The sequence below is a fragment of the Oryza glaberrima genome, chromosome 6 (genome assembly GCF_000147395.1).
Source record: "Oryza glaberrima chromosome 6, OglaRS2, whole genome shotgun sequence".
In the NCBI taxonomy this organism is placed as follows: domain Eukaryota; kingdom Viridiplantae; phylum Streptophyta; class Magnoliopsida; order Poales; family Poaceae; genus Oryza; species Oryza glaberrima.
Genome location: NC_068331.1, coordinates 285,830 through 309,500, shown reverse-complemented (window position 1 = coordinate 309,500; position 23,671 = coordinate 285,830). Strand labels below are relative to the sequence as shown.

Here is a 23,671-nt window from a genome sequence, read left to right as displayed (position 1 = left end):
GGCAAATCTACAAAACACAACGTTTGGAGTCCCAAATATACAATTTTTCTCCTACAACTTCATCGGCCACGACGCGGTGCTGGTGTCGGTGTAGCCCTCGTGTTATTCGGATCTCAGCTTCTGCAAATAGGGCACACTGTGTAAAACGGTTTACCTAGATATTCTCTTTTGCAGCAATCACAATGCAGATAAGATTGGATGGACACACTTGTTGTGTGACAGGATGCCCAAGGCTAAAAACCCTATGTCTGCATTTGTGCGTAGAGAGCTAAAAAGAAGGACGTGCACATACGTACGGATTCTAATTTTGGGATTGACCACTACATAAGCAAATAATGGTTCAACACTTCCTAACGAAATCATGACCAAATGATGACAGACCACACTAGTGCAGGAAGCGACCGCCAGCTCATAGAAGACGAACTCTCTGCACGAACGATGGTTGCTAAAGACGTCGTGGTCAGTGATGATGTAGGGAATCAAGATAGTGCATCAATGACTTGCTCCATGGTCATTGGATTGACACAAGCATTCATCTCCACATCGGTGATGCTGGATATATCCTAAAGAAAATGAGAAAGAATGATTCATCATAATAAATTGTGAATTTGGCAAAACGTTGTGAAAATTTGACTATTTGAGTCTTATTATTTCGTGGCGGAGATGGATCCCGTGGTATGTCTTGAGCACTGTATCGTATAAAGCTGCAGTAGTGTACGTCCCGTCACCAGCGACTAACATGCCAATAACCACCAGCGACTAACATGTCAATAACTAGGGATGAAAACGGAGCGTATACGGACGGATAATGCTCATACCATATTCGTTTTCATATTTTTTTTTTACCGGATACGAAAACGAATACGGATAGCTCGAATACGGAAACAAATTCGGATTATCTCGAATACGAATAATAATCGAATATGATCGGACACGAATACAGAAACAAATTTTTCTCGGAACACGAAAACCAACTCAACTTCTAATAGAAACAAATATCAACATATATAATTAGCTCATTTTATATAAAATGAGGTATAATTTATAAATATTTTTTAAAATTTAAATAATATTAATAGTATGGACTAGTGTTAAGAGATTAAACTACTATTAAAATCTATAAAGGTATATTGAAGGTTATAGAGTTAGAAAGAAATGGGGTATGTCTCATGGGTCCTGCGGATATCCGAATAGTTGTTCACCGGATATCCGAATTATTATCCGTATCCAACGGAAACCCTGATACCATATTCGTATTCGTATCCGTATCCGAACTATCCAAGAATTATCCGATCTGAAAGGTATCCTTATCCGTTTTTGTTCGGAGCGGACGGAAACTATCCGCTTCGTTTTCATCCCTACCAATAACTCATGTTGCCTTAAGCACTGGCGAGCCTGACATGTCATTCATTGAAACCATTTCCAGATTAAGATTGGTTTCCAGATTAAGATTGGTGATCCTCGTGTAAACCAACATAGTCTGTCTCACTTAACACAAAACAAACATATAAAGAGCCTAGTAATTCGATCGAACTCGCATAAGACCAGATTGAAATAATAGTCAATACTTACACGACATTGCCCGGTGACAAATCAGGAATGCGCTTGCATACCATTTTGACAAGCGCATTCCTGATTTATCACCAGGGAACAGTTCCCGACCCCGATTACACCGTCACCATTAATGCACTAGGGAACAGTTTCCCACCATTAATGCACCAGGGAACAGTTCCCCGACCCCGATTACACCGTCACCATTAATGCTGGTTCAAAAGTCTCGGAGTCCAAAAACCAATGCAACATCCGACGTGCTGGTGGACAACATATACAGTTAGCTGTCGGACGCCGTTCAAAAGCATGCTCTGCACATACAGTTTATCGAACCCTAAACCCTAAACCCTAATATTAGGGTTAGGACCCCCGCATTTAAATTGTGCATCAAACAGAAAATCCATAATATAAACAACACAACAAGGATTGCTCACCGAGCGAGGGAAGTTGCCTGCGTTGCGTGGTGGATCGAGGGGTTAGGCCGTTGCTTACCGAGCGAGGGAAGTTGCCTGCGTTGCGTGGTGGATCGAGGGGTTAGGCCGTTAGGGTTTTGGAAGAGGGGTGGAGTGGATCGTTGGAGTTGGAGGGGAAGAAGGAAGACAAAAGCATATGTGTGTCCTGTCGTGTCATACTGTCGACTGTGGTGTGAAGAAGAAAAAGTAAGAAAGATGAGTCATACAGATTGGTACTAGGTAGGCTGGGCTGCATTTGATGGGTGCTGCTAGGTGACTGCTTTGACGAAAACTCAAAAAAATTAGTTGTATATGTGAACTTATGTTTCTTATCACTGATCCCAAGTTTAACACTAGTCAAAATGAGCAATACATGCATTGTCTCTATTTCCTCAAGTTTGTTTGTGTATAGGATAACTTCTCTATTTTCTCCTCCACATCTTTATCTAATCTAAGCCTATCTTGGGACTAGCGCTTAGAGCCTTCCTCCTTTTTATTTGTCACCGTTGGTCACCGTTGACTCGTACTATTGCAACTTTAACCACTAATAATTTTGAGTTGATTAGATTATGATAAATGAAAGTTTAGTACTTAATATGTAATACATTTTGATAATCTGACATCTATTTGAGCATTTAGAAAACTTTTGAAGAGAAGATGAATGATCCAGTTCTAAATATAAACCATGCTTGGTGCCAAATATAAAGGAACGGAAGAAGTATCATACTTGCTCTTAGAGTTTATCCTACTCCTTAATTGCCCTTTTCAATATTTTTATTTAATAATAAAGTGTGAAAATATATCTGCCATTGCGTTATTATGAGAAACTTTTGCAAGGACACCAGCCGCACAATTAGCGTGTGCCTCCCCGCTAGTTGTCAGTTGTCACTAACAAGAGAAACGACCACAGGTGATGAACATGAACATGTCTACACGGGTCCGTCTCAGGTCAGGTGTCTCAAAAATGAGAAGTCCTCACTCGAAACAAAGGTAATACGGAGTATGTAGTTCCTCCTCTAACCCCTTTTTTTTGCATCTCCAGGGTAACCAACTGCGCGATTTGCATCATTGTTAATGGGATTGTGGCACAGGATCTCCATATTCCTCCTCTTTACAGGACCTCACATAATGGAGTTGCCGTCTTAGATGCAATATCTGTGTCAACAGACAAAATGTTATTCTAAACTAGTGCAACAAATGTTTTTGACATCTATAATTTGATGAAAAGAGAAGTGGATGAACAATTTATCTTCCTTCATGGAAATATGAATTTAACTCCGGCATGGTATGAATGCTCATCCACAAGGGAGAAAAAAAGGGAAACATGGACAAATCTGATTGGAAACAGCATTCTATTCGATACTTCCTTAACTGAAGTAAAAGAAAAAGGTTTCAATATCATCTCCAGAAAAATGTTTGTTTCAGTTTTGCATGTGAAGGTACAATTCACACATGTGCAATAAAATGCGGCGCCCAGATCATTTTGCTAGATGTTGGATTTATATGTTAACGTTATTCTATTCAAAAAGGTACTCAGAAGTCAAAACTTTAGTATCGCAGAGCCCCATGACCTCTTCAAGGAATACTCATAAACTTAACTTCATTAATGTATGTAAAGCATATGCTTCCTTTTCCTCCTTTCTCTTTTATTATGCTCATCAGTGACTACTACTCTCGTCTCCCCTAAACATTGGGTTAACTATTCTGTCTTGTGGTGGAAAGTGGAAACGATAATTTCGTCTAGTCAAGTTCCTTTAAAGTAGGCCCTATACAACTGATCTTTTGGCACAAAACTAGACGTGATTTACATCTTATTTTATCTTGTGGTGGAAGGTGGAAACGATAATTTCGTCTGACAAGGTTCCTTTAAAGTAGATCTGTTTGGCACAAAACTAGGCATGATTTACATCCTATTTTATCTAGAAAACAAATCTTGCTAGGGAGTAGGGAGCAAGGGATGTTTGGATTAATACAACAAACCTCTCGTTTAAGATCATCATGAAGAATGTCTGTTGAAATAAGACTCTGGAATTCAGCTTTCAGCCTCTCGTCTTTAATGCCCACCCATGTGCTAGGATGTAAAGCCAGCAATAGAACAGTTAAAATATCTGTTCTAGATGGATATTTGACAACCTCGTTGCTTGAATTTGAATTGCACACGCTTGTTTCCAATGTGGATATCGGTAGAAGCATATCAACACTTTGTTCATTGACTCCTGAAACCGCTGTGCCTGTAACGACAGTCTTAGGCCCATCACCATCCACTTGTACACATTTGAAGCAAGTTTCTCTGCAGCAGAACCCATCTTTTGATGAAAGATTCCCTGTTAGCAATGCGGCCCCTTGACAGCACACAGAGGCTGCAATCCGGGTAAAGGAATCATCATCACTTGAATATGAGCAACTACAACATGGCTGCTTAGTGAATTGCAGTTCACGGACTAATCTAAAAAGCTCAGTATCACGGACTTGCTGTAGTATCATTTCCTGCAAGTGCACACAGCGTAAGGTGTGTTAAAAGAGACAAAAAGAAAATTCTGATCCAGAATCCCAGATTGAAAAGAAAAGGTTGAAGATGACCTTCAAAATAAGCCTTTCTTCCTCCTCTTTGCTTAATCCTGATCCTCCTTCCTCTTGTCTCCTAACTTCAATAACCCATTTGATCAAATTTCCAGCATTGGCAGGAAGGGATTTCACTAAGCGGGACAGAAGTGCTGGAACATTGTCTACACTCTCATCCTTAAGAAGATCGGGTACATCTTCCATGCAATACTTCGCCATGCTTTTCCAGCTTTCATCTCTGCAACTCTGCACAAAAGCTAAAGGAATGATATAAAGGAAATTATATCAATGTACCCACTTGAATTCGATATACCAAGCATTGGCATGTTTACCACTGTGTAGAGCAATGAAGGAGCTGCAGTGTGCCTTGAGATAAGCATGAACCTTCAAATATCAAGATGGCAGTATCTTAAACTGGCATGAATAAAAAGGCAAAGACAAGTACAGATAGTTTGGCAATTGAGTGTAAAACTGAAATGATACTCAATTTTGTATCTATAGGAAATAACGCAAATGTAATTTCTCCCCTATAATGTTTTGCAGCAAAGGTAAATATCATGGTATCCACATCTCTACTATTATAAAAATTGAAGATGTTTTTGCCGGTATTTTGGTACGCCATCCGTGTTTGAGTCGGTTTTAAGTTCGTTTGCTTTTGGAATACATATCCGTGTTTGAGTCGGATTTTAAGTTCGTTTGCTTTTGAAAATACGAAAAGAGTCGTATAAGAAATTTTGTAAAAAAACTTGCATACTAACTTGAGATAAAAATCGGACTCCCACAGTGAATTTCACCCTAGCTAAACCGTATAATAATAATAAGATTGAAATAGCATCCACCCGTTGCAACGCACGGGCATCTTTTCTAGTAATCATAATTTACCAACCATTGGATCACTGTTATGTAAACAACCATTTGATGTATGGGGATGAAACAAATGAACAAAAAAATATGCTGCACAAAGGAAGAACCGCGGAGACAGTTCACAGTTGTTGTCTCCTCATAAACAGGTATGGAGTTGACAGTATGGAGGTTGGATGCGGAAGAAATGGTGTTAGATGTGAGTCATGTGACCAAGCTAAATTGCCAAGTTCGGAAGTTCCTGATCCCAATAACAATAAAGCCATAAAGTCAAGTTTTTATTGCTGTCTGGATCTCCCAAAATGCCAACATGCACTTGAGTCTGAATAACTGGATAGATACGGAGGAGGAAACTGGAGCAAGCAAAACTTCCTAACATTGTTTCTCCAACCCTCTAACTCTGTCTACCAATGAATGGCATATGCTCTTTCATCTGGTGAGTCCAGTGAATCACAACAATCCTGTTTTTCCTTGCATATTGCTTTTCTTCGCACTTTTCAATTCTCATTTTCCTATTATTTCCTTCAATTCTGTACTGTTTTTTTACAGATATGTTGTTTTAGTTGTGTTCATGAAATGTATTTGGTCAGGACATTCTGAAAGTAATAGCAAAACAAAGGAGAGATGAGCTACTGAAGTGGAAATGCAATAGATCAGGTATAAAATATTTGCTGATGAAATGAGTCAATGCTTGCTGCCCACGAGATGTTAAAGGTATTATGTTGTTTTTCTTTTAGATGGGTTTTAATATGTAGTTTGTAGTTTACTTTATTTCACAGCATATAAACCCTTTAGTTTGGCAAGAAAAACTAACTTAAAGTCCTTATATTATTACTGTGATGGATCTAAATGATATCTACAGCTATAAATAATATAAATATCTTAATCAGAATACACTTATGCTATCAGCAATAAATAAACAATATCAGATATCAGTGTGATTGTCGATGTTTTTTTACACAGTATGAGTTCAGCAAAGAAACATGTATCTGCCCTTTTGATTTTCTTAGGAACATTTCACAGGAACTAAAAGTTGCTCTTTTAAGTAAACTTATAAGATAAGATCAAATAACAGCATTTGCATATTTTTGTACCATGCTTACTTTATATGCTGACTATTTTAAAATTGTATATTATTCTTTTGACTAGCTTAATACCTGTGTGTTGCAACTTGCAACGGTTTCAAATAATTACATCATACGTTCTAAACTTATAATTTCAAATAATTACAGTGAAAATTAATTTGTGTTTACAAGGCAACTTTGCCAAGCCTACCTCTCCACATCATCATTCAAGCAGCAAGTGGGCTAGCTGTATCATTTAGCTGCTTATAGTTTTTTTTTAAGGGAAAACACTGTACAAAGTTTTAAACACAATATACAGTAACTGCAGAGCACCCGAAAAAAAGGGATTTCCAGGTGGCGGCAATAGGAAGGTCGATCTGTCTAAGCCGCTGAGTCCAGAGCCCTGCATCCTCTATGCAGGCACGAAGTAGGCGATGAACTGAGGGAGGCAGGTAGTTGAAGATGATTTCATTCCTGTGAAGCCAAAGTCTCCAGAAGCAGAGTAACAGGAAGGTGCCTTGGAGACGGTTTGGGAGTTATCCGGAGGGGGTGACCTGATGTATACGGATGATTGATGTGCGGTTTGGAGAGACTTGTATCAGATTCCAGAAGGCCGAAGCAAAGGGGCAGTGGATGAAAATATGGTCTGCGTCTTCGAGTGGATGGGTGCAGATTGAAGTGAGTACTTTAGTGTGCATGTCTATATCAGTGCAGTCACTGTGCAGTACAAGAATTCCATGTATCCCAATAAATAAGGAAAAGGTACATATTTGGACCCTCAATTCTTAATGTGGTTTAATTTCCGCTCCTCAAATCCAGCACCAGATAAAACTCATCCCTCAACTATCAAAACCATGCAAATGATGTCCCTGGTAGGTATATTGGTGGTTTTGTCATATGTGGCATCCTACTGGACTGCGCACATGGAAAATAAGTCAGCAAAAAATAAGGAACATGATGGGGCCATTCGGATTATCCATGTATGCATATGATTTTCATCTCTTTTCTTAATATTTTTTTTCTATTATAACGGAAGAGGCATGACTAACATGAGTGTCTAATTGATAGGCAGATATCATGGCAAAAAAAGTGATGATGTGGGAAGCCACCTCACTAAAAAAACACTTGCAAAACAAGCATAGGGACAGTATTTGCATCATTTTGATATGATGGACAAGTAATATCAGGTATTAGAGTCGAGACGCAAAGGCAAATCACACGACAAGTTGAGAAACCAAATAGACTTTTCCATCATATAACAACAGCAAATTTGTTATTCTTCCCACAGGCCACAGCTTCTAAAGTATATTCTACTTTACCCTCCTATAGCAATTATATTATTCCACGCAGTTTTATTAGAAAAGCACTGTCATCTCCACAGCAACACGTGGAAGATACACCTAGTGTGATGTTTAAGTTCAATGCTACAAGTTGCTATTTTCCACAATACCAAATGCAAGTGATGTAACATGTATATTCATCTAAACCTAAGTGCTAAACCACCCAAAAAAAGGACACCCCATCAGATTTAAGCAATCTCTGCCAATTAGAAAGAAAAACTGGGCAATCAAACTGAAGAGATCATAACTAATGCTCCCTGCAATTAGATGGCTGCCCAAAAAAGGAAGTAACAGGCCCTACAACTACTTGCGAACCACAACAATTACTGCAGCAAAGAAAACATAAATGTACCATCCAGTAAGGAGGCTTTCTTAAAGAAATGGGAGTTTAATTGCACAAAGGATTGAATAAGATATAACAGTGCCCCAATTGCTTCATCAAGAGTAATCGTTGCTAACAAACCAAAGGCCCTGTTTGGGGCAGCTCAAAGAATCTCCAGCTCCCAACAGTGCAGATTCTCATCAGAGAATCAGTAGCTCCATTATTCAGAAATTGAACTACTTACTCTATTTCACATTATAAGACGTACAGGGTTTTGAATAGGTTCATGCCTGAATCTATATATGTGCTTCATATATGTGTCTAAATTCAAATGAATGTTAGTGAATCTAGACGAGAGATGCCAAAACGTCTTATAATATGGAACGGAGGGAGTAGTAGGTAGAAGCTGAGAATTCTCAAGCTACTACCTCTGTTCCATGACGACCTCAAAATCTTAAATTATTACTAAAAACAGTAATAGGACTTTATATGCGAAGCTGATATTGGTAGATTAATCATGAAAAAAATGATATGGTTATAATTTTTAAAAGATGTATAGTTAAAAACAGTAATGGCGTGAGACATGTGCAATTTGAGAAGGGAGGCAGTACATTCTAGTATGAAAGATAGGAGAGGAGGAAGATGGGTAGAGAAGAGACCCCCTGAGTAGACCAGTTGCGTCATCAGTTGTATTCATGGCTTCCCAAAGCAGTGGGAGTGGAACCCAGTGAGGAGGGTATTTGAAGCGGGCGACATCCAGGATAAGCGCCATGTCTTGGCCGGCATGGTAGCCGCCGATTGGAGAGAAATGGCCGGTTCCAGTCTGAAATGCAATGCAATGATAAATTGGTTGGTTATTAAGACCTTGAAATGAAGAAGAGAAGGATTAACAAAAACAACCTGTTTGAAAGGCTTCCTGTGGTAGGATGCGATGAGATGGCAGTCCTGGGAGGAGGCAGAGCGGACGAGATGGTGGCGGAAGTCGTGGATGGTGGACTGGTCGGCGCGGAAGGAGCGGACATTGGCACCGGCGCAGTGCGCGAGGCAGGCGAGTTTGGCGAAGGTGATGCCCTCCGCCTTCACCTTGTCGAGGGGCTCGCAGCAGTCAAGCATGGACTCGTCGAACCACCTCCAGGGGCCCTTCCATTGGCGGCCCGGGTCGATGGCGAGGGCGTTGAGGACGACGGAGAGGGAGGCGAGGCCGCAGAAGGCCGGCTCCGACTGCGTCTGGAACACGGAGATGAGGTTGAAGAAGCCTTGCAAGGTCCCGCTCTCCAGGGCCTCCGAGAACAGCCGCTTCCCCTCCTCCGACGCGAACTCCACGGCCGGCGGCGAAGGAAGGACACGCCGGTACAGGGATGCCATCGCTGCCATCGCCGCTCTGCTTCCTGCCGCCCGGCACAGATTCGGTCGTCGCCGGCGATCGGATGCGTGCTTCTCTCTCTTTTGGGGGGGCTCTCGGCTTTGGCTGAAGCTGATTGATAGATTTGACGCGTCTTGCTTTCCTCTTCTTGCACTCGACTGAAAGTGAAATCTTATTTCAAGATGTATTCTATCGTAGCCTTGCACATCACCGACGCTTTGGCCGAGTGGTTAAGGCGTGTGCCTGCTAAGTACATGGGGTTTCCCCGCGAGAGTTCGAATCTCTCAGGCGTCGATTATTTTTTTTCCTTTGGTACATATATACAAATTTGACATAGAATCACTTTTTTTTTGCTCTTTTGTACATATATACAAATTTGACATAGAATCACTTTTTTCTTTTGCGGGGAAGAAAATGTATTGCTTATTGGAGAAGTTCTCACAGACTAGCTGTGATATCTGATTGCAATTTCCTTCCAACCAAAAACCAGTGCAAAACTCCACCCTAGCCTTGTTTGCTAAGAAATGACTAACGGCATTCTAACTACGGCTAACTTTCCTGATAACAACCTCCCTGTCTCTCAGAAGAAGGTCCTTAGCCTCCTGAACAATGCAAGTAGGAGTGAAAACAGAGCGGATTTGAACGGATAGCGGTTATAGCATATCCTAAACCATATTTTTTAAACGGATTCGGAGTGGGTGTGGATAGTGTACGGATGCGGAGCGGATTGTTTCAGATGTCGGAAATGGTGCGGAGTCGGTTCAGAAACAGAATAAATTTATCGGATGCTATGTGTGTATGCAATCAATACAACATCGAGTTAGCAATGCAAGGAACTATAATACAATAATCAATAAACGACCCATCGTAATAATTATAGACTTAAGTGCTAAACAACATGAATACATAATGTCCATAATGTAAAAATACAGCTACGCAAGAGTGACATAAGACGGTGAAAGCCTCAGACTAAAAAATCTAGGTTCATTGATGAATTAGGCCATTGGATGGACCAACTTATGTTATATGCAATAGATAGAGTGGTTACATGTGTTGATAATCTCGGATTATCCGAAAAAGTCCTATCGGATAATCCGCATCCACATCCATATCTGCCGGATTTCTAAAAGCCCATACCATATCCTCATTTCGAACGGATTCGGGGCGGAGCGGATCGGATATTATCCGCTCCGTTTTCACCCCTAAATGCAGGCCAACTCTGAACGGTCCTTCTCTCTGCAGTACAGGTGTTGAACCACGGAGATACAGTCCGTTTCAACAAGAATCGGAAGAAGCGTCCTTTGGATCGCCGCAGTCAGCCCCATCACACATGCACGAAGTTCAGATTCTAGCGCCCCATTACAGCGCTCAAGTGGTTTGCATGACGCAAAAATTGTTTTCCCCGTGCTATCCTGGAGGATTGCACCAATACCACGCCCCCCCCCCCCCCCCCCCCCCAATGCTGCAATCAAAGGAACCATCGATGTTAAGTTTCATCCATCCTGGTACATGTCTTTCCCAACTTGGCTGAATAATCCTGGGAGCCGAGGTGACTACAGTACCCTTTGTAGCACTTGCAACAAATTTTCCTTTTGACAGGTCTGCACCAGGATTTTGTTGGATCTGGAACAGTGCATCAACATAACTTACAATGAACCTCTTTGAGGGCCCCTTTGAATCAGAGGATTTTTATAGGAATTTCATAGGATTCAAATCTTATAGGAAATTTTCCTATTTGGCCATTTGATTCAAAGGATTGAAGCTTTCCAAATCCTACGAAATTCTTATGGAATGCTACATTGCATGTGGATTTTGGAGGAAATTTAGTAAGAGCTTCAACCTCTTGGAAAATTTTCTTTGAGTCTATCTCTCTCATCAGATTCCTAGTTTTTCCTGCGCTCCAATCAAACGACCATTCCTATGTTTTTCCTGTGTTTTGCAATCCTCTATTTTACACTTCAATTCCTATCAGAATCCTGTGTTTTTCCTATCCCTCCATTTTTTCAACCCTGCGATTCAAAGGGGCCCTGAGACTTCTATTGGTGGGGCTGCTTTACCATGCATGATTTCATTTCGCACATGCCAATTCCTCCATAGAAACATTAGGACTGACATGCTCTCAATGCAGTTAAATAACCAGCTAGGACGTTTTTTTACCTAGTATGTTGTAATTGTAATAATTTGGACCAAACCTTTTCACTTTGGTCCAAGTGTATTGTCACATCTTTTTACCTAGGTGCAATTTGAACCAAACCTTTTCACTTTGGTCTAGTTTTATTTATAAATTGTTTTACATTGCACCCCCTCTCTTTAATTTTCTTCTCCAAGGATAAGGGTTGCTAAAAGCCAAGTAGATATGAGCAGGGTGGCCATGAGTAGGACCAAACAAGGTCGAGCCCCTGCCCATGATATTTTGTTCTACTCATTGACTCAAAATGAGATAGCTTACTTGTAGCTTAATTTTGAGTTGAATAAGAATTATTTGATGTGAGGTACGTAAAACAAAGCAGGTGCTAGTAACAAGTCAACAAAAACAAATGGATGGATCAGGATCGCAGGCTCGCAGGTGTACGTATCGACGATCGAGGATGCTCAGGAGTAGAAGGAAGGGAGCGATTGGATGCGCGGCGTTGGGAGGAGGAGGAGCGGGTGCTTGCGGGCGGACACGAGCCCCGCCGCCTCCTCCATGTCGAGCGGCAGCGGCTGCGACGGCGGCGGCGCCCAGTCAAAGCACTGCACAAGCGCGGCCAGGAACGCCGGGACGGCCTGCATGGCGAGGCCCATACCGGGGCAGGCGCGGCGGCCGCTCCCGAAGGGCATGAGCTGCGGGTGCTGGCCCTTGGGGTCGACGGTGGCGCCGGCGCCGCCGGGAAGGAAGCGGTCGGGGCGGAAGTGGAGCGGTTGGTCCCAGTAGGTGGCGTCGCGGCCAATGGAGAAGATGTTGAAGAAGACCTGGGTGTCGGTGGGGATGGTGTAGCCGCGCACCTGGACGGGCTCCACAGTGACGCGCTGCGCAAACACCGCGGGGGGGCGGAGGCGCAACGTCTCCTTGAGCACCGCCTGCAGGTAGGGCAGCCGGGCCACGTCCTGCTCTCCCACCAGACGCGACCTGCCCACCACCGCGTCCAGCTCGCCCCGCAGCTTCGCCATGCACTCCGGGTGGTTAACCAGCTCCGCCAGCATCCACTCCACGGTGGTGGCCGTCGTGTCCGACCCGGCGGTGAAGATGTCCTGCATTATATATATATATATATATAATTAACATTCTTTTCTACTGGAGCACTGGAGCTGGAGGAATATATACTATATATATATATATATATATATATATATATATATATATAGGAGGAGTATTTGAAGATATATAGTGTACTGACGAGGACGAAGGCCTTGATGTTGTCCCTGGTGAGCTTGACCTCCGCGGTGTCGTCCTCCGCCGCGTCCATGAGCATGTCCAGCAGGTCCTTGCTGCTACTCTCCCGCCGGCCCAGCCCTAGGCTCCGCCTCCGCGCCTCCTCCTTGGCCGCGATGATGGTCTCCAGCAGCGCGTCGAACCTGGCGTGCACCTCGTTGGTCCTCCGCCCGATCCCCTGCAGGTCCCAGCCCCGGCACACCGCCACGAAGTCCTCCGCGTTGAACGCCCCCACCAGCTCCGCCACCTGCTTGGCGCAGTCCCTCGCCGCCTCCGCCATCTCGCCAGGCAGAGCGCTCGCCACCATCCTCATGATGCTGTTGTTCGCCATGCGGACCAGCTCGTGGCTCATGTCGACGCCCTCGCCCCTCTCCGCCGCCGACTGCGCCGCGCGCAGCACGCCCGCCAGCTCCGCGGCACGGACGGGGCGGAGCAGCTCCACGGTGCGCGGGCCCAGCAGCTCAGACATGCACAGCCGCTTCACGAACCGCCAGTAGGCCCCGTAGGGCGCGAACGCGAACCCGGCCTTGCCGTACGCCAGTTGTCGCGTCACCGCCGTGGGCGGCCGCTCTGGGATGCTGGCCTCGAACTTGAGGAAGTCGCGCGCCACGTCGGCCGAGCCGATCACGACGCAGTGCGTGGAGGGCCCGAGGCGGAGGTAGACGAGGGGCCCGTGGCGGGCGAGGATGCGGTCGAAGGCGCGGTGGGGTGGCGGCCGGATGAGGTGGAGGTGGCCGATGATGGGCAGCGCCATGGGACTCGGGGGCAGCCGACCGCGCTTGCTGCTTCTGCTTCCAGCTGACCTCATCACCGCCAACACCACGGTCACGAGCAAGGCAACAAGAACGGCAGCGCCGCCCCCACCGACGACGCCTTCCTCCATTTTTTTGGGGTCAGGCAGGCTGTTTCTGCTTTTTCGGTCGGTACTCCCTTAGCTAGCTCTCTCTCTCTCTCTTTATGTAGGAGTACTTCTTGTTATTAGCACCAGTACGTCGCCTCTCTCAATCTACACCGTTCATGTTACCTACCACTACTATTATATATATACTCCTGCACCCCAATTCAATCGCATTGTGTCAAATAATTAAAGAAAAAAGAAGAGATAAGATGGTCCCGTGCAATGGCATTACGTACTAGTACTACTACAGTCAATTAAGATGATGCATTAACGACGACATCGTCGTTGATTCAATACAGCAAGTACTTTTTGGGTAGGTACAATGTGCGGCCAGAATTCACACCCCCGGCCCCCCGTCACTTTCGCTCCGTAGTGCCATAGTATAAGTCCAAATACTCGGTTCGTCCTAAAATAGAAGTATTTTTAGACTTTGATATAGTTTTTGAAATGCTATTTTAATCAATAATATTCATAAAACTAAGATGTTTTAAATAAAAGAGTTGCATATTATGATAGTTTAGTTAATGATAAATCTAGCAACATCAATTTACATGTTTGATTTTCTTATTAATAGTCTAAGTAAAAATGGTTGAGTTGAAAAGAGAAGATTGAAAAGATACATAGAAGAGGAAATAGAAATACAAACAAGTTTGTATCATCTCAAAATACAAACAAGTTTAGAATTCACTTCCGAAATCTGTGGAAGCCTGGATTGTATGCCTACTTTCAAGCCTTGGAGCTTACACCAATTATATGTAATTCAAAATTTTGAAAGAAGAAAAATGAAGATAAAAGGTAAAATTATTTACATGTAGTATGTCACGTGTGGGCTCTTCTTTACCAGTACATACCGAGCACTTGATAGTGTGTGTGTTTGGCTCGAGACTTGTGAGGCCTGTACCGACCGCACGATTGTGTAATTAATTGCCTGACAGGTGTCACAGAAAATGAACGTCCTCTGAGTCAGAAATGGATGCGTGTCTGCTTCTCCTTCATTGATCCTACCATCAACATTTGTCACTATCTAATAGCATCTCCAACAGACTACCTAAAATAGACTCTTCAAATACCCACATAGCTAGTTAACCAATTGATTTGGTCAGTCAAACTCATTGTGGACTCCAACAGTCTCTCCATCTAAACTCTCTATTCCGAGCCTATGACATTGGGACCCATATGTCAGCCTCCATTATCACTCCTTAATCTTTTTTCCCCTCTTCCTCTAGATTTTCTCCCCCCACCTCTTCCTCAACACTGACAAATGGAAACGACGACGGCTACCGCAGTGGATGGGGATGGTGGCGACGGCGAATGGCAAGGCGGCGGAGGCCGCACGAATCCACGCCGCGCCGCCCGAATCCATGTCGCCGCTGGTGGGGTGGGAGGCAACGGAGGTCGGCCGCCGTCGGATCCAGACGACGGCAACGGCAACCTCGGGGACGACTGGCGACGGTGCAGACAACGACGACAGCGGCTGGCGACCTCGACAACGATGGTGGCGCTCTAGCGTAGGTTCAAGACGCTCGTCGTCGTGCTCTCCGCCGCCGGCTCCCCAACAACCCCGCCACGGCCCCCTCCTCGCCGGCGGCAGCGGCCCAGCGCCCGCGGCCGAGGAGCTTCGCCGCACCATCCTGGAGATGCAAGCGGCGCACGGAAGTTGTGGACTCCCGTTTTTATAACAGGAATCAATCGTGTAAACAGTACCATTTCCCTGGATCAAGTAGTCTGGTACACACGAGTTCTTAGCTGAAATACCAAATGCACATACACGAGAGTCTAGTGCGAATTATTACATCATAAGCCCGCAGGCATAGTCTTAGATCATCGGACCGAGCGGTCCGGAATACATTCCAAAAGCAGAAGTAGATAAGGCAGTGGAGTTAAGGCAACGGCACGCCATTGCCATAGGCAACGACCGTAACTAAGACCTACTGAGCGCCATCGTCTTCATCACCCTCCTGGTAGTAAGCGTAGGGATCCTCCGAAGCTTCATCTCCGACCTCTGATTAAGTTTGTATATTGCAAGGGTGAGTACCAACCGTACTCAGCAAGCCACCACAGCAACAATGCACATGATAGAGAGTATTCAAGGTGTGGCTATGGTTCATTTGCGTAAAGCAAGTTTTGTAATTCTTTTCACAAGCCTAAGACCTAGCATAGACTGATCAAATTTTAGTACCAGTGTTCATATTAAACAACGGCGGTTCTGTCCACCATCCATTGTGATCCCAAGGATGGCTTCCCGTCATTGAGTCGTCATGGTTTTTTGAGGACGTCCACCTTCTCTCCTCTCAGGAAGTGGCTCCACCAGCATAAAAGTCATAATGCAATATCCCATCCCACACAAGTTAAGAGTTTAGAGTCTAGCCAAGTGTAATACACGTCCCGGTGCTCAATAACCACGAGCACGGCTATTCGAATAGATTTGCTTTACTCACACTGCAGTGGATGTACACTTTACCCGCACTCCGCGACTACCCAACACATGAGCCTCGTCCCAACACATGAGACGCGTCACGGCAAAGCTTTTTGATAACCTCGCATTGGCAGTACCCGCTCTATGAACTTAAATCCTCATGCACTCTAGGTGTCCATGTTTCTAGCAGAGCGAGGAGTTCTGGCGCTCCCGGGAAAGAGAAGTCTCACATACATATTAAATTATAGTTCAAGTTAAGTTCTCTCTCTCACACACTCATGGCAGTCCTACCAATGGCGACACCGATGTAGGGCACGCCTCTCGGCCCTACCTCAACGGCTGTCCCACCGTAGCGCACCTGCCTCACTCAAGGATGAACCATCTATGCAGGGATACTGCCTCCGCTCGGCTATCTACTCCGCTAGGCCTATACCCATACGAGAAGTGCGGTTATACGGGGGTCGTTTCATTCTTAACTTCATGGCTCGGTCCTTAATTGACCGGGGACGGTACTAGCCTTTTCCAGATATCACCCAAATCCTCCGTCCGCCCCAGTCGAAAACAGTTGTTTAGTTTTATTTGTCCTTTCACAAATCATGTCATCAATATCATGGCAATGTGGCGCTCATGTCTCCACATGCCGCATCTCAATTACCTTCCCAAAGGTAATTTCCCAAGCATAAAGCATTTTGATAAATATGAGTATGCATGATTCTAGAATAGCATTTCTAAGCAATTGTCATAGTTGACTAGGGACTCATACGTAAACATGGTTATGAAGGAATAAGGGGTAAACAATAATCAAGGCATAGTATAATCACAAGTAGGATGTTTATCATTGCATGCAATTTTATTTGTAAACAAAACAATTTCGCAATTGGGATCAACATGTTCAAGGAATAGTGATGACTTGCCTTGCTCGTAGTCCTGCGGGTCTTGACCCTCGCTCGGATCCGCAACTCCCTCGGGCTCTAAAATTACGTGCGAAGAAATGATTTGAACTCAATTAGAATTCAAATAAAATCCAAATAAACTCAAATAAAAGTCGAGCGCGAATCGATCTTTCTATATTGATTACAAAGTTTGCAAAAACCACGCTATTCCAATTTTAAGGCCATTTAATTCTAAGTCATTTTGTGATTTAGAAGTGTCTCTATTAACATTCAATGAAGAATACAATTCTTAGTAACTAAATCCGATTATCTACCGCGAGTGAGTTACTTATAGAGATTACCAAAATAATCTATAATTATATTAAATTTTGCAATTCTACGACTATAATCAACCTATAATTAAATTCTAATTATTTTAAATTTTCTAAGCTTCCTTAATCTCCCTCTAATTTCTATTTATTTTTCCTTTTCTTTTTCTCTCCTCTTTTCTTTCTTTTCTATTTCTCCCTCCTTTTCTTTTCCTCTTCTTTCTTTTCTCTCCTCTTTCTTTCTTTTCTTTTTCCTCCCTCCTTTTCTTTCTTTTCTCTTTCTTCTCCCTCCCGGTTTCTCCCTTCCTCTCTCTCTCTCAGCTCATGCTACCCGGGGTGGCGACGGCGGCGGACGAGGGGAGGGGCGGCGGCTTACCGACGGCGGCGGCAGCGACAGCGGCGCAAGGCGAGGCGACGCTCGGCGCGGCACACGGCGCGGCGCGGCGGCACCGAGGGCAGCAGCGCGGCGGCACGAGGGCGGCGGCGCGGTGGAGAGGGAAGAGGGGAGGAGGAGGGAAATGGAGTGGGGGAAAATGGAGAGGGGGTGGGGTATTTATAGGGAAGAGGTTGAGAAGGAGAGGGGGAGGGGCGGCGGCTTAATGGCGACGCAACGGCGGCGCACGGGGCTCGGGACGACGGCGACGCGACGGCGGCGCGGGGCTCGGGGCGGCGACGCGACGGGCGGCGGTGCGGGGCTCGAGACGGACGACGCGACGGGTGGCGTGGGGCTCGACGCGGCGACGGCGACGGCGCGGGGCGTCGGCGACGGTGACGGCGCGCGGCGATGGGACGGCGACGTGGTGGCGCGGAGCTCGAGACGGGCGACGGCGACGGCGGAGCGGGGCTCGAGACGACGGCGACGCGCGCGGCGCGGCAGCGGCGGCACGGGGCTCGAAGCGGCGACGGCGACGCGACGGTGACGGCGACAGCGATGGCGATGGCGCGCGGCACGGGGCGTGAGGCGGCGAGCGCGCGGCGCGAGGCGACGGGACGGCGACGCGGCGGCGTGGGGCTCGAGACGCGGGGCAACGGCGCGCGGCGGTAGGCGGCGATGGCGACGGCGACGCGCGACAGGCGGCAGCGGCGCGCGACGGACGGGCGACGCGGCGCACGTGGCAGGGAGGGGGCGGGGCTAGGGAACCTCGTCGAGCACCTAGAGTGCAATGAACAGTGCTAGCTTTATTTAACCCTAATTTAACCCATATTTTATTTTTATATATAACTTTCTTGAATTTAATTAGAGTTAATTCTTATTCCATCGCACTTGAATTTATTTGATACTAATATGGTCGCGATAATATTTTTATTTATTACCAACCTCACCTAATCTTTGTTTTAAATTATATTTTAATTATTTATTTTGCCAGTTTAATTTTTAGGGTTTAGACCTAATTAATTATTCTTTATTCGCGATCAACAAACTCCGAAATCAAATCCAAATAAAATAGGCGAATAAAACCGGCATGATGCAATTCATTTAAAAAGTTTTTGAGGGTCTGTAATTTTAGAGTTCTGATTTTGTTGGTCGAATTTTCAGGGTGTTACAGAAGCCGGTGCTTGCGGCGGTGCACGGCGCCTGCGTTGGCGGCTGCGGCGAGGTCTTGGCCGCCTGCGCCATCCGAGCCGAAGGAGGGGGGATCTGTGTGGGGCCCACGGTTGGCCAGTGATTTCTGGCTGGCCAAATTTGGCTAGTGGAGGAGGGGTTTTGGCCAACAGGATGGCTTAGCTATCCAGTTGGAGAGGCTGTTGGAGCACCTTGTTGGGCTAAAATGGCTAAAATTTGGCTTGGAGAGTGGAATGGAGAGGCTGTTAAAGATGCTATGAGGCTGTTGAAGATGCTCTAACTTACAGAAGTAGTACCTCCGTATTGAAATATAAGTAGTACAGTATATTTTAAGCTATAAATCTGAACATATAATTATCTAAATTTATAATATCTTCTCGTGATTTGCATGTTATCTTAATGGTTACGAAAAAGGTTAAAAAAGAACCACATATTTTTTCTTTCAAAATTTTGAAGTATATAAAATTTATGTTGGGCTTGTTTGGTTCTTTAACCTACCAATTTATTGGTAATGCCAAAGTCTAGGTAAACTTGGGCACTACCAAATTATTGGTAGAGTAAAATTATTTAGCAAACATTTGGATTGCTACCAATATAAAACCAAATTCTCATAGTACAGTGAAGAAACTTATAGAATATAATAAATAGGAAAGATGCACTACCAAATATTTGGCCACGATCCAAACTAACACAAAAACTATTACATTTGCCAATAAATTGGTAAGGCATGTTTTTTTTTTATCAAACCAAAACGGCCCATTATCTCAGAGGCTTGAAAGTATGCATGCAACCCACACCTTCTAGGCTTCCACATATTTTCGGAAGTGGATTCTAAACTCAAAAAAAATATCTACTTATTATTTGCTTGGCATTTAATTGATTGTAAAAAAATCAACATAATAGATTAATACTTTTAGAAACATAGTACAAACGCACAAACGACGTCTTGCTATCGACGGGTACATCGTCTACTACTGAAATAATAATTAGCCTAAACAATTAGTCCAGGACTTAGACTCGGGTGGGCTGGTTCCACCACAAGAACCTAACCAATTGAATTATACTCACTTTACAAATAGATCATTCCACAAACATAGAAGTTAAAAATCCAGTTACCACAAGTTATAAAAGAAAACACATAACTAGTTAATATATATTCGTAGTTAAAGTTATAAATAAAGAAGATGAAAATGTGACGGCAATGGTATGTTTCTAATTTTGTAAAAATTTCAGTGACACAATTACGAATAAACAAAATATAATGATATTTATCTGAAATAACATACTTGTAATGGCATGGATAAATTAACCCTGCCCTTAAAACATTGGTTGTTAGGTATGGCAAGATAAAAGTGAAACACTTTTTTTGTTTTGAAAGAATATAAAGTGGTTCTCAAAAAAAAAAGTGAAAGACAGAGAGGTCGGAGAAGGGAAAAGTGGCGATGAAACAAGGGAAAGTGGAGATGACGCCGGCGGTCGCCGCCGCGGCGGTTCTGCCGGTGGGGTTCCGTTTCCGGCCGACGGACGAGGAGCTGGTGAGGCACTATCTGAAGGGCAAGATCGCTGGGCGGAGCCACCCTGACCTCCTCCTCATCCCGGACGTGGACCTCTCCACCTGCGAGCCCTGGGATCTCCCGGCCATGTCCGTTATCAAGTCCGACGACCCCGAGTGGTTCTTCTTCGCCCCCCGCGACCGCAAGTATCCCGGCGGCCACCGCTCCAACCGCTCCACCGCCGCCGGCTACTGGAAGGCCACCGGCAAGGACCGCCTCATCCGCTCCCGCCCCGCCGGCCCCCTCATCGGCATCAAGAAGACCCTCGTCTTCCACCGCGGCAGAGCTCCGCGGGGCCTCCGCACCGCCTGGATCATGCACGAGTACCGCACCACTGAGCCCCACTTCCAATCAGGCAAAAACGTAAGCACGACCAAATATATACTGTCTACTCCATACTCTAAATATAAATAGCTGAGCAAATCAAATGTGTCTATTTGCTTTAATTTGTCAGGGTAGCTTCGTTCTGTATCGCCTGTTTAACAAGCACGAACAAGATGATACCCATACCCCGGCCTCCAATTTGGACCAACAATTGTCCACGTCTTCTCAAGGCAATCCCCAAAATGGCACACCTGCTGTCCAACCGGCCCTCGCCTCAATAATGAAGGATCATCAGACCTTACCATCATCTGGTTTCAGCCAACTGACTGAAATACAAGATGCTAGTACATCTGTCCATGACAAAGAGCAAACTGTAGCCCATGTGAGTTTCTTATTAATTCTCCTGCATTACTGGTCCCCATGGCATTTATATGATAATAAATTTCTTTTCTTTTTTTTCTTTTGTGTGTGTGTAAAACTTAGGACGATGCTTTTCTGGACGTGTTATCTCAACTTCCAGACCTAGAGCCTGAGCAAAGATACAATGGATTCCCTAATATCACCTCTCCAATTCGCCCTTACAGCGATCACCCTTTTGTCGGCAATCTGGGTGAGCAAGATCTTTCAGCGCATTTTGGCAGTACCTTGTCTGAGCAGGACCTGCAAAGTTTGTTGTTTAGTCCAAATTACACCAAAATGGATAAGCACCCCACTGGAAACGTAGAGTCTAATCCTACCGCGTCGTCCAACAATCCAAACAATAACACATTACTCATGGATAGTTGGAGGAAGAATGATTCATATCAGATGCTTCTAATTCAGGTTAGAATATTCTAGAATTTACTCTTACACATTTTGACTAATCTCATGAGAACATTTTCTTCCCTTCTATTTCCTGTTCTAAACAAAGCGTGCAGACAACACAGATGCTACTTGCTGTTCTTCTTCAATCAATGCACCACAAACAGAAACAAGTGATGCTAATCTTGAAGCAAGAGCCCAGAGTAGCAGCATGGTCTACAGTGGAGTAGCCGAGGGCTCCCCCTTGTGCAACCAAGATCAACTACACTCCGCATTCAATCCTCACATGGAGTCACAAAAGAGTGGAGCCTTCTGTTGGGCTGGATTGTGGACCCCTTATCCCCAGCATTGGTTCGATACTATCGTAGAACCGGGCAGGAGTGGCATGACATTTTCAGATGCCTTGAAAGAACAAGGTCAGGAACAGGCACCTTCAATGAAGCACTTGACAGCTCAAGATCTCGTTGATCCACAACAAGGAACTGCTGCAAGAAGGATCCGCCTTGTATGCTCTGTTGAGAGGGCATCAGTCTCTCAACCTGTATCCTCACATTTGCAGAGTGAATATGAAGCTGGATCATGCTGTAACACTCGCAATTCATCTAATAACAAGAAGGAAAGTGTCAGGAGTGAAGATGAAGCTGGATCATGTTGTAACACTGGAAGTTCATCTAATAACCACAGCGAGGAAAATGACGATGCAGCCTCCCAGATTATGGTACTACTACAGTTTATTGTAAGTCTATTTACTCATAATAGTATAGTTTTGATTAAAATGGTCTTGATCAGGATGGAGAACCAATGCATATTCAGTGCAAAGAGGATACCCCTATTCAAGTGGATTATTCAGTGGAAGTTATGGACAAGCTCCAAGGCTTCTCCTTTCATGGTAAGCAATCTTTGCTAAATTCGTAATTAGAACTTGAGACATTGAAATTTATATCTTCCACCTGGCAAAAAGAAATTTATATTTTCCTACATATACCTCATGAAGGGTCCTGGACTTTTTCTTTCTTGCTAGTGTAAAGTGGTAGTCATCGTTAATAAATATTAGTGGTGTATTTACCAAGCTAGCAAGGGTATGACATGCATTCGCCCCTAGATCTCAAGTACAATTAGCTAATTTGAAAAAGGTCAATATTGGCTTGAGATGTCATTAATGCTAAGTGTAAGAACTTGAGTTTTCTATATATTGAAAAAATATATAGTACTCCCTCCGTTCCACATTATAGGATGTTTTGGCCTCTCCATCGCTCTTCTAGATTCACTACTATTCATATGAATTTGAACATATATATGTAACACATACATCGACCTATGCATGAACCTATTCAAAACCCAAAACGTCTTATAATGTGAAAGTATGGGATTTTGTCCACGAACAGTAGGTCTTCGTCTCTTATGCGGTATAGTTTAGAGGATGGGATCGTGTGGAACATTTGTGAAACAGACTACTGGAGCCAATGTTGTTTGCAGGGCTGTTATGGCTGAGTTATTTTTTTCTCTCTGACGATGTAGCTGATCTCCTTCAATTTCCCACGTGCAGAAGAGATGTTGGTACATGCTAATCAGCCCCGTGGAACTAATCTAAAGCAGAGGCTGTTGAGAGTGGAGTCTAGAAATAGCAATGAGAATAATGTACCTTCGTTGGAGACACGAGAACAGCAGCATGCACCTCATATTCAGAAATGGACTAGCTCTGTTGTGCGACTAGGGTGGGGGTGGCAGTGGCCGGCTCTCTTTGTGATGGCCGGCTCTCTGCTTTTGTTGGTTGGTGTGTGGAAATCTCTGAATCACACTACCTGACTAATGTAAATAAATGGTCGCTTAGCTTAAGCTTGGGAGCCTCATATATACTACTACATATGTTCTTTGGAAAGTACTGCAGGTAACTGGTTCATATAAAGAAGTTGCAAGAGTTCATTAGCTAGCCATGATGTGCTTATTGCTAAGTGTGGTTGTTGTCATATCACTAGTGCATCTATCT

At 44.4% G+C, this 23,671-nt stretch overlaps 3 protein-coding genes and 1 non-coding gene across 5 annotated transcripts; 2 read left to right on the top strand and 2 right to left on the bottom strand.

Moving 5' to 3' along the window:
* Positions 1-2,742: 2,742 nt before the first annotated feature.
* Positions 2,743-9,649, bottom strand: LOC127776707 (glutathione gamma-glutamylcysteinyltransferase 1-like). 2 transcript variants are annotated; one of them, XM_052303230.1, is made up of 6 exons: positions 9,053-9,645; positions 8,812-8,975; positions 4,898-4,949; positions 4,584-4,811; positions 3,984-4,490; positions 2,743-3,158 (listed from the first exon to the last, which is right to left on the bottom strand). In XM_052303230.1, the coding sequence occupies exons 1-6, from the start codon at positions 9,524-9,526 to the stop codon at positions 3,075-3,077; spliced, it is 1,509 nt and encodes a 502-aa protein (XP_052159190.1). In that variant the 5' UTR covers positions 9,527-9,645; the 3' UTR covers positions 2,743-3,074. The 2 variants fall into 2 exon arrangements, with proteins under 2 accessions (XP_052159190.1, XP_052159191.1); XM_052303231.1 differs by lacking the exons at positions 2,743-3,158; positions 3,984-4,490 and having other exon boundaries at positions 4,597-4,822; positions 9,053-9,649.
* Positions 9,650-9,727: 78 nt separating this feature from the next.
* On the top strand, positions 9,728-9,809 carry TRNAS-GCU (transfer RNA serine (anticodon GCU)). The gene has a single exon. It is a non-coding gene; the product is annotated as a tRNA-Ser (tRNA).
* A 1,245-nt stretch (positions 9,810-11,054) lies between these two features.
* LOC127776705 (cytochrome P450 93G2) lies at positions 11,055-13,944 on the bottom strand. Its single transcript, XM_052303228.1, has 2 exons — positions 12,893-13,944; positions 11,055-12,746 (listed from the first exon to the last, which is right to left on the bottom strand). The coding sequence occupies exons 1-2, from the start codon at positions 13,808-13,810 to the stop codon at positions 12,108-12,110; spliced, it is 1,557 nt and encodes a 518-aa protein (XP_052159188.1). The 5' UTR covers positions 13,811-13,944; the 3' UTR covers positions 11,055-12,107.
* Positions 13,945-20,379: 6,435 nt separating this feature from the next.
* LOC127776704 (NAC domain-containing protein 7-like) lies at positions 20,380-23,614 on the top strand. The gene is made up of 6 exons (XM_052303227.1): positions 20,380-20,922; positions 21,014-21,265; positions 21,367-21,705; positions 21,794-22,402; positions 22,474-22,573; positions 23,231-23,614. The coding sequence occupies exons 1-6, from the start codon at positions 20,449-20,451 to the stop codon at positions 23,488-23,490; spliced, it is 2,034 nt and encodes a 677-aa protein (XP_052159187.1). The 5' UTR covers positions 20,380-20,448; the 3' UTR covers positions 23,491-23,614.
* The last annotated feature ends 57 nt before the right edge of the window (positions 23,615-23,671 follow it).

Excerpts from the sequence above, each read along its gene's own strand:
- LOC127776705 (XM_052303228.1), bottom strand. The coding sequence starts at position 13,810 with ATGGAGGAAGGCGTCGTCGGTGGGGGCGGCGCTGCCGTTCTTGTTGCC. Across the intron at positions 12,747-12,892 it reads ACATCAAGGCCTTCGTCCTC|GACATCTTCACCGCCGGGTC; the intron begins GTCAGTACACTA and ends TATATAATGCAG.
- LOC127776704 (XM_052303227.1), top strand. The coding sequence starts at position 20,449 with ATGAAACAAGGGAAAGTGGAGATGACGCCGGCGGTCGCCGCCGCGGCG. Across the intron at positions 20,923-21,013 it reads ACTTCCAATCAGGCAAAAAC|GGTAGCTTCGTTCTGTATCG; the intron begins GTAAGCACGACC and ends TTAATTTGTCAG. Across the intron at positions 22,403-22,473 it reads ATGCAGCCTCCCAGATTATG|GATGGAGAACCAATGCATAT; the intron begins GTACTACTACAG and ends GGTCTTGATCAG.
- LOC127776707 (XM_052303230.1), bottom strand. The coding sequence starts at position 9,526 with ATGGCAGCGATGGCATCCCTGTACCGGCGTGTCCTTCCTTCGCCGCCG. Across the intron at positions 8,976-9,052 it reads ACAGGAAGCCTTTCAAACAG|ACTGGAACCGGCCATTTCTC; the intron begins GTTGTTTTTGTT and ends ATTGCATTTCAG. Across the intron at positions 4,950-8,811 it reads GCAACTGGTCTACTCAGGGG|GTTCATGCTTATCTCAAGGC; the intron begins GTCTCTTCTCTA and ends TGATATTTGAAG.